The sequence below is a fragment of the Solea solea genome, chromosome 17 (genome assembly GCF_958295425.1).
Source record: "Solea solea chromosome 17, fSolSol10.1, whole genome shotgun sequence".
Taxonomy (NCBI): Eukaryota; Metazoa; Chordata; class Actinopteri; order Pleuronectiformes; family Soleidae; genus Solea; species Solea solea.
In genome coordinates this window covers 481,606-492,071 of record NC_081150.1, presented here as the reverse complement: position 1 = coordinate 492,071, position 10,466 = coordinate 481,606, and the positions used below count along the sequence as shown (strand labels likewise).

Sequence of the window (10,466 nt, the reverse complement as noted above, 5' to 3'; positions counted from 1 at the left end):
GGGGGGGGGGGGGACGGACGACACAGCACTGTCTGCCTCGAGCCTGCCTTCTGCTTTGGACACAGAAGACCTCTGTTGCTCCTTTGGACTCTCTTGTCATTCTGTCTCTTCCCTCTCTCTCCCTCTTTCTCTCAGTTTCCAGCCTTCCCATCTGTTAGTGATTTAAGCACTGCATGCTCAGAGGCAAGTCCGCGAGGGGAGAGGAGTCAGAGCAGGGAGGGAGTGAGTGAGAGAGTGTGTGTGAGAGAGAGAGAGGGAGGAAGTCCATACAAGTTTGTTTCACTGGACTCAACTCAGTGCTGGGACTAAGCGCAGTGTCGCATCTGGAGGTCGGAGCTGCAGACGTGAAGCCAAACGGGTGCAGCGGAGGAAGAGCTGCCCAGAGGCTTTTCTACAGCCAGGACACACTGATAGAGACAGACAGACAGAGAGACAGTAGACAGGGGGATCAGTGCTCTACTGGCTCAACAAACAAATATGGCTGCTAAATTTCTGCCAGGCCTTTGCCTTCTCTGCATCCTCTCAGTGATTGCCTTCCCAACTTCTGCTGCCAGGCTTGGGGAACAGCAACAGACAGTATTGAAAGTAAGACTGGTTTGATTTCATCTTCATTTGTGTGGTACAGGGTGTACATGGTTTAGTTTTTAACCTACAGTACTAAAACAGTTGCAGATGGTCCTGTACATTCATGGTGAGGTGTCAAGTGTAATGGATGCTGTTTTTGCCAGTGTTGAGATCTCATGTCCATGACTGGTGACAATGGTCATGCTTTGCATTCACAAATGTGTGTGTTTGTGTCATTAGAGGAAACCCAGGGTTAAAGCTTAGTTAAACTCTCAGTTTACTGTCTCCAGCCCGGCCGTGCCCCTCCCTGACAGTTCAATAATGGAAAGCAGCTGCCAAATGTTAAGCAACACCCCAGAGAGACAGAGAGAGAGACAGAGAGAGAGAGAGACAAGGACAGAGGACAGTAGACAGTAAGCCATGAGTGAATTATTTGCATCCAGGAAGGTGTTACCTTGGATCACTATCCGCTCAAATGGTTATAGGTTCATAGGCCACACTTTAGTTGAGTATTTGAGTTATGAGTCCTAGATCAAATCCATTTCAGCTCATAATTATGGCGGGATGTTTTTCAACAAGAGCCACAAAAGATAAGAATCACAATTTGCTTTATTACCAACTAACACACAAGGAATTGTGTTGTTGTTCAGGTGCATATTAAACACTATAACAAGACTAAAGAACGTACTCAGAGAGTTCAAACCTCTGCACTCAACAGCACAACCACAATCCTATCGAGTCCTCCTTGGATCATAACCATCGTCCCCAGAAAACCTCACACAACTGCTTTTTGAGTTATGCTGCTCACAAACACAATGTGTTTAAAAACATTATCGACCTCAAAAACATGAGTGTGTCCCTGAAACTAGTTTGATCTCTGTAGGGGGTCCTATGCTTCAAAAAATGAGACCCTCTGGTCTAGTGTAGATGTGCTAGCTGTGCTAACAAGATGTCAAGCCACAGAGTCGCACATTTCCTTCACAGAAATGTTCTTTCAAATGCTTTCAAATGTCATTCTGTGGATATTGTGGATGCGTTTATGGTTGAGTTGCATCTACTGGGCCCATAAAACTGCGCTGAAGAGCCACAACTCTTGTAAGTGGCTGCATTATGGGGTTTCTCTGAAGTAATCAGAAAAAAAAGAAATCCTGGGAAAGAGGCTGTAGGTCAAAAATGTATACACAAGCACATGATACTATCCCCATACTTGGCAATGCTAAGTCAGGGGTATTAGGATTCAAGGATTCAATGATTCTTTAAGTATAAACACAAAAAATAACAATAAACGGTAACAGTAATAGGCAGTGTTATAAGTGACGTTAAAAAAGTGACAGTGATATTTAAAGTGCAGTGTAACAGCGGTGATGATGGATCAGTGGCAGTGTGCAGTGGAGACAGTTACGCGCTGTAACTTGCCTAGTTGGCCTGGTTGATAAAAGCTCCTCCTCAGTCTCTCATATTATTTGTCTGACTAAGGTTTATTTCTTCATGCCTGATCGTTTGTTCTCCGGAGATCAAGCCTCACCCCTGCAGCCAGACTGTCTGTGAAGTTATTGAGTTAGGATGAGGTTCTCATGACCCCGGATCTGTCTGAGGGTATTTGGAGGAGTTAGCTTGTCTAAATCCAGTGTCTTAACCCCTCTTCAATGTCAGTGTAAGTACAGAAGTAGAGAAACAATGCAAATGAGATTCACCCTTCAAGCCTTCAATCCTCTTAATACTTCCACCCTTGGAAAACTCTTTCCAGACTTTACCAGTTACCAATTACACAGGTTGTCTTTATCAACAACAGTCTAAGCAGAATGAGGACATGGCTGCACAGTTCTGACACTACGTACGTGACCAGAGAGTGTGCTTTTATTTGCACGTCGTTCATCTGCACGGACAAATCCTGTTTTTGTGTTTGATACGAGCTCTGTTGGTTCAGCTCGGGGCTAAAGGTCTACAGTATAAGCAGGAAATACTGTCCTCTGATAAATACTGTGAGAGCAGAGCATAGACCAGCTGCTGATGGAACCAGCTTCACATGATAACTGTGAGCGACTACATAACACACTGAATGTCAGCTTTGTTCTCTACTGTCGTGGGTACAGTGCGAGGGCCACAGGAATAGTTCACATTGCTGGGCGTGCTCATGGTCGGCTGAAGGCTGCTGATGTTCATTTTCATTTCATGAGTTTAGAGGGAGGACCACAGTGTTTGAAAATGAGGAACCTTTTCCATTATACACTTCCAGCATGACTCAGCTCAGGGGTAGTACCTGGTACCTGTTCTGGCGAGGTTCCCAGAGAATACTGAATTGTGACATCAACAGACTGCTGGCCGCTGATTGATCAGAGAGTGTCGTCACTGGAAGAGTCATCAATCACAACACAAGAAACAAGAAACAATGAACACGACTGTAGATCTGTTAAAAAGACCCGAAACGTGCGTTCATCTCCAACATTTAGCAAAGAAATGTCTAAATCTCAGTATTTAATAGAGGAGTCTGGTGACATCACGAATCACAACCCGTTCAGCTGTATTTTAGTTCATTCATTTGAATATTTCTTGCTTTCTTTGAGGGAGTAAGACAAGATTGACATTAAAGCTGTCTTCAAATGGAACCTGTGAGGTTGTGGATACAATGTGGGAAATTCTGTTCACAGTGGAGAGAACACTACGGAGAAACATTATTGTATTATTATCCTTATTATTATTGTTAGTGTGTACTGTTGGGGATTTTAATGGCAGATCAGAGGTAGTGTTGGATCAATTCCTGGCTCTGCTGGTGAATGGGTGATGTGTAAAAAAACTAGCAAAGCATTTCATTACTTTTATGTAGTAAAATGACATGTGGCTGCTTTGCATAATCACAAAACATCACCAAAATACTACAGTAATGCAAGGAAAGAAGACACAAAATTTGCTTAAACGGCTAAGTGTTAGCAACATAACATTATGTTGGTTAGCAACATAACAGAAAGGTAATGTCAGTAAAAGTGTATTTCTTAACAAAATCATGTCACAATGCTAACAAAACTTATTGCCATGTCCTGAACAATATCATTTCAATTTTCAGAAAAGGGACCCTTAACTAACATCGGTACATTCACTTTAACTTATATAAAAAGACAAAGAAATAATGTTCAGTGTTTCGCTGAGAAATGACTTCATTTGTTCAACATAAACTTATTTTGAAATTGATGCTTAAAACACACTCCAAACAAATCTGGACCTATAGACACAGAACATGTGTCTTTAAGTCCATCTCAGACGAGTTGAGGCCCAGAGAACTTAGCAATGTTTCTTCTGTATGATTTAAACCCATCACAATACCACGGTGGTTTCTCATATAATACCACATTATGCTTTGATGTACATGCAAATTCAGCAGCAATCTCCTCTCTAGTCCTTTACGCAACAAGATTTACCCTGACTCACTTGCACAATAATGGAAACTGAAGATGGTGACAGACTTAAATTCTTTACAATCTTTTCCAGAAAGAAGAATTGCTTCACTCTCTTTCACAGAGTTCGGCACAAACTAGTGAGCAACTCCTAATTTCTTCAAATTACAAATGGCTTTGCCATCGAAAATAGTGCAAATCATTCCTTTGTTAAATAAAGGTTCATGTGATTAAACTAATTACAGATTCAAGTCTTAAATTGTATTTTAGTGTAAATTAAATAAACAACATTTTTCATGTAACTTAGGCTATCCCATTTTCCCCTCAAAATCTAGCCGTAGTGAACTAGTAAGCTAGTCTTTTTAGTGTAAACTGCTGGGTTGTATACTTGACATGCATTCCTCTCATTTTAGAGGAGTGTAAGCTGCACATCCCTCTACACCATCTGCTAAATCTCCCTCCAAACCCCAACTCCCTGCCCTCTACTACTGTGTGTATACACAGTGCAGCTGTTTGACCTATCACCAACTGTCACACTGCTAAAACTACTTTAAGTGGCTTTACAAATGGTAAATAACTCTGAATCGCTGTGGTTTTCCCATGAGCATGTGGTTTATTACTACTTATGGCTTAAACTACCATTTGCAGAAAAAAAAACAACTCTCTGCATCATTAGCTTGATTTGTAGGATGTGTTTAAATGGGTGGCTGATGGTAAAAAGGCACTGATGGTTAGGTCATGTATGTGGACTGGGGGTCAGGGAAAACCACAGGAAACAGGGTCTGCAGGAAAACTCAAAGCTGCGTACTGTTCACAGGATGTCTCACACCATGCAGCAACAGAAGCATGTCATTGTGTCACAGCCCGTCTGTGAATAAATCAAAGGAAATGATGAATTGTGTCTATATATGTAGGGAATGTTCCATCCTCTGGCTCAAAACACCAGTGTCCATTTTACTGAGTGGAACAAGGAGACCAAAGTATGGAGCTCCAACAGACAGCTTCCATTGTTCCATTAGAGTATGAATGGTGATCCTTCAAATCCCTGTGTGTACTTGTATTTGTCACCTCTTTAGGACCTTTTCTGGCAGATACACTGACCTTGTCAGTACCAGCTGTCCTCATGTGGACCAAACCTGGTCCGAATTTGGCAAACACATCATTTTTGAGGTACTGGTTAATTCTAGGGCTAAGACTTGAACTGTGATTAACATTGGACATGGTTAGGGATAAATCCAAGTGAATGGAAGTCAACGCAGTGTCCTAAGAAAGATAGATATCTTTCTTAGGACAGTGAGTTTTGGACATTACCTTCACAAACCTCTTTTGGTCATTTAGTTGTAGTCGTTTAATAGTTTAATAGTATAATTATCAAAGAAAAGGTGAAATGGTTGCTAGAATGTATTGAATGAGCTGAATATTTTTGATATATGAATTGTTGAAACTGGCTGATAATGTATGTATTAAAGGAGACTGATGATTAAATGACTCAGCATTCCCAACTCATTCACTTCATTCAAACTAAAGATTCATGGAATTGTGTTCCGATAACTTTACTTCGAATTAACTTCACTTCAAGTTTTGTATTTAAAGTTTCTCCAACCATTCTTTGTTTCAGTGTTGAGAATGAAATATGTCAACAATCATCCTCACAACGAAAGTGAGACGACCGTGTGTGTGTGTGTGTGTGTGTTGGGTGAGTGGGTGAGTGGGTGGTAGTGGACACGTCTGTGACCTCTGATATCACACTGTCCTGAGGAACTCTGGTGAACAAACACCAGACAGGATGCAGGTTTTAAAGGGGCAGCCTGTAAATGAGGAGGACAGAACTGGGTTCAGTTTTTTCTAAGCAGTGAAATAGTAAAATACACTCAACTGATTCTGTTAGATCTTTATCTTTAACATTATGGATAGATCCATATGTTGTTCTGTATTTATAACAAGATTTCTCCATCACTTCCTGACCACACCAAGTACATTACATTTCAGATGTTGACTGACATCTATTATGCTGTGAAAACACCAAACATATATTATATATTATTATAAAGTGCATTATAATTGACTTAGTTTAACCTCTATGTACTATAAAAATAAAAACATCAACCAATTCTATCTATGGTTGTGTAGTTATATCTCTTTTCAGCTGAGATTTGCAACTCCGGGGGCTGAAGAATAAGTGGATTCTGAAAAAGCTTTGCACATGCTTTACTCTGCTTATTGCAAAAGTAACTTTGAGTGCATTTTGTGTGGTGAGGAGTTTGTTTTAGGATTATGTCCCATATATATATATATGTACTGTATATAGTTGTTCAGTGAGTGAGTGTTTCATCATTTTAACACTTTGAGAACACTAGCACATTAGAACTGTTACGTGCAGATGATGTGGTTACATTATTATACTGAGCTTATATGCAGACTCTTCTTTGACACTTCATGAACTTTCCTCTTGTGCCACCACTTCATTCTTTCACTTTCCTTTTGTCCTTGCTCCATAATCATGTATGACCTATGAAGGTTTATTTCAGGTTTTTAATTACTAATGGCTTTAACATATGTAGTTGTTCTTTGTATATTGTTTCCATTGGAGTCAATGAAATAACGGTGTCCTGTCTTTGTCTGTGTTCCTGCTGCAGGTGTGCAAAAAGGGACAATTCCTCAGTGAGCAGAACGTGTGCTTACCATGTAACTGTAAAGGCCGTGCTGACTCATGTGAGGACATCACAGGCATATGTATTGTAAGTGTTTGAATTGATCATTCTTTATGCATGAGACTTTTTATTACACTGACTGTTTGTGTGGTTAGTTTGTGTAACTTGGGTTAAACCAAAGTTACACAATTACATTTTTTGCATCAACAACTCCTTAAGCTGTGATGTAAAATTGTTGCTTTTCTTTACGGACGTTGGTGTGAGAAGATACTGTGGACTTGTTAAGAGGCTGTTTTTCTTGTGTCCCTGCTGGCAGCCATGATTTCATGGAAAGCAGGTCCATGCGTCTCAGGCTAAACCACACTTCTTAAAACTTGAACTTTTTGAACTCTTTCAGAACTGCAGAAATCACAGCATGGGTAATTTTTGTGAGATGTGTGAGGATGGCTACATACTGTCTGCAAGTGTGGACGGACGCTCCAACTGCAAATCATGTGCCTGCCCCCTCTCTGTCCCCTCCAACAAGTAAGTCAGTCTCCTCTTGTTGGTCGGTGGTTGGTCGGTGGTTGGTCGGTGGTTGCTGCTTGTTGGCAGGCAGTGTGTAACGTCTTGCATATTTTCCCCTGTGCGTCCGGCCAGCTTCGCAGTGCGCTGTCACAGAGGAGCTTCCACTCTGCGGTGCAAGTGCCAAGAGGGCTACGCTGGACATTTCTGTGAGAGGTCAGTGCTGACGAGACCTCCAACAACCAAATGTGAAGTCATTTAAAGGCAGTGAAAGCATGAGTGTGATCCACGCACCTAACAACATTTAATACTATCTCATTCCTGACACATTTTCTTTTGGCTTACAAACACAATGAATCCTTGGTCAAAGTGGACTCCAACTTGCTTTTTGGTTTCAACCAACACACTTACTCATAGAGAGTGTTCTGAATCTAACTGGTGATTTATTTCCATTCAAATCTCTGTTAAATACCTCTAGATTCCGACAGCTCTCTCTGATGTAGTGTTTTCTCAGCGACATGGTTCTCTCAGTCATGAAGACTGACTGTAAATCGAGGAGAAACTTTTTCCACAATCCCACAGGCTAAAAAGTTTAAATCTCTTGGGGGGTTCCTGCATTGCACACCCTGTTGGACTCAGCAGGCTGCAGGCTGCAGGGAGCAGGGAGCAGGCTGCAGGGAGCAGGGAGCTGGGAGCAGGGAGCAGGGAGTAGGGAGCAGGGAACAGGGAGCTGGGAGCAGGGAGCAGGGAGTAGGGAGCAGGGAGCATCTAAAGAGCAGAGCCATCATCACCAAGTCGGCAAACTGCATTTCCATTTGTTGTAATAAAGGGTTTAATTATTGACACGTGTTCCTGACTGAAATAACACATTCGTTGTCTTGACAACACACAAGCATCACAAAAATATAGAAGACACAAAATGTTATTACATACAAGAAGGTTTCTTGGTTTGCTTGTTTTCCTTGGTTAATGTGCTTTAAAGCTCCTCTGCCTCTGTAATTTCCACAGTACATGACATAATGTTTTCACTGCAGTCAGAAAAGACTCTGATCCCTAAATGTCACCATGAAACTACAGGTTATTGTGCCAGACTCAAAGTCAGAATCTATTTTTAATGCAGTCATCACATTTCTGCTGAAGTCTGTGACCAAATGCAATGTTGTCTCAACACACAATCATGGTTCATCAGGAAAGTGTATATATACAAGTATACTAGGTACAAACACACACCTGGTCAGGTCTATGAAAAGATCATGGTTTTCCTGTGACATGAAAACCAGAATGTCCTCCTAACTAACTATTCTGGTCTTTCTAAATTGCTTTGCCAGCAATGCTTATAACTACTGTATGTCACTATAGGTGATTATGTCAAAAACAAATCTAATTAGAGACTATGTGTTCCATATTATCGGTAATTCAAACTGCAGTTTAGTTATTTGAATGTGGATTTTGAGAGACTGGGGTGCCAAATGAAATCCATTGCCTACTTATGTCACTATTGTCACTCTTTACTACAGATGAGTCAATAAGATACCCAGTATTAAACCCCTACTCGCCAAAATCACTTAATCTGATATTGGAAAAATAAAACAAGTCCAATACAATCAGTAAATCCTAAAGATGAAGTAATTGCTTCAAACAACATGGCAACATGCTGTAACCACAGATGCCTGCCATCATTTTCATGCCAAAGCATTGAAAAGGCTGGTTGTAGTTAGTCAGTGAATGCAACAGCATTAAGTTGTTTAAAGGAGCAAAAGAATATATCAGATGTCATCAAGTGCTCAAGATTGTGGTACAGGTATCGTGCCAGACAAAAGCCTGCGTGCTTCCTATATTTAGTCTTGAATACACAATAAACCACTTGCCTCTGGGTTGTTTAAATAGCCAAGTAAAATGATATAGACAAAAAAAACAACTCACCACAAGCAAGAGCTCCTTGCACGCACTGAAGATCAAAGACATTGTTGATCTCCCCATCCAGGTGTGCTCCAGCTTACTATGGCAACCCCATGGTGATTGGCAACTCCTGTAAGAGGTGTGAGTGCAACGGCAACTCCGACCCCAACCTGATCTTCAACGAGTGCCACAATGTGACGGGCCACTGCCAGCACTGCTGGGGAGACACTGCTGGTGCCAACTGTGAGAGGTGTGCCCCTGGTTTCTATGGCGACGCTATCAATGCCAAGAACTGCAGAGGTGGGTCAAAGAGCAAGCCCTGAATTTTTCATTAATATTAATGCTATAGAGACAATTAACAATTAGACCAGAACAGACACCATGTCACGTTGTGTCGGCATCAAATGACGTGCATGTCCTGGAAGAGGAAGAAAAAACAGAGGGTTGCTATTAGCCGGACTCTTTGAGCTCCTTTCTCCTGAATGGCCTGTTGTTTGCTGTGTGCTGTGACTTCAGTGGGTTACCCACTTCCACTTATGTTACCCACTCCCTCGGTCCTCCCTGATCAGTGTGAAATTGTGTAACTACTGCTGTGCTGCGAAACATTGATGCCGATCACTTTATGTGGCTTCACTCACACCTACAGTAACTACCTGGCACCAGCATGAGCTGCTCCATGACTTGGTGCTGGAGGTGTGTGTGTGTGTGTGTTTGCTTTGTCTTTCTTTCCATTTTGCTGAAAGCCAAAATGTGCAGCTGTGCACAGTTCTGTTGCTGTCTGATCTGCTGTGGATACAAAGTCAAGTCATGTCCCGTCACATGTGGTTGCAGAGTTTGCTTGTCATCCTTCTTACTATGTGGATATTTCACTTTTGCAGATTCTACAACAGCCCTCTCTGCTTGAGACATCAGCCACTTTATTAGGTACACAGGACACGTTATTAAGTAGCAGGAGTGGCACTCAGTATGGTCTTTTTGCTGCTTCAAAATCCAATGCATTGTGCATTGAGAACTGGTTAGTAAGGAGTGGTTATTTGAGTTCTCCTCAACAAGACATTGTTGCTGCCAACAAGCAGCTGTATTTACATTACATTTATTTTATTGTATTTGTGTATCCTTCATTTAGCCAAAGTGAATATGAATATAAAAGTGAATAATGCACATGTATGTTAACAGAGATGGTCTGGCAGATCTCAGAACTCTCAGACCTGACGAGTGTAGTGTAGCAAAGCTGGGCTATTATGTTACAGAAGCTGTTTTCAGAGGTATAGCAAAATATTTTTATATACAAATATATATATATATACACATATATATATGTATATACAGTTATGCACCATATGTTAATTTGAATGGCTTTGTACCTGTGGTATGTTTGTAATCCTAATGGTCCTTTGTGGAAAAAGCAAGACAAGGTCATAATTCAGGATCAAGGACCACCATAAGCCTTTGGAGGAGG

The 10,466-nt window shown here is 41.3% G+C and overlaps 1 protein-coding gene across 1 annotated transcript in view; it reads left to right on the top strand.

Annotated features, from left to right (window-relative positions):
* The first annotated feature begins 226 nt into the window (after positions 1-226).
* lama4 (laminin, alpha 4) overlaps positions 227-10,466 on the top strand; it is a 36,035-nt gene continuing 25,795 nt past the window's right edge. The window contains exons 1-5 of the mRNA XM_058613852.1: positions 227-585; positions 6,590-6,691; positions 7,002-7,129; positions 7,244-7,324; positions 9,093-9,307. Of these exons, the coding sequence (XP_058469835.1) occupies positions 478-585; positions 6,590-6,691; positions 7,002-7,129; positions 7,244-7,324; positions 9,093-9,307 (634 nt within the window). The 5' untranslated portion in view covers positions 227-477. The remainder of the gene's footprint in view (positions 586-6,589; positions 6,692-7,001; positions 7,130-7,243; positions 7,325-9,092; positions 9,308-10,466) is intronic.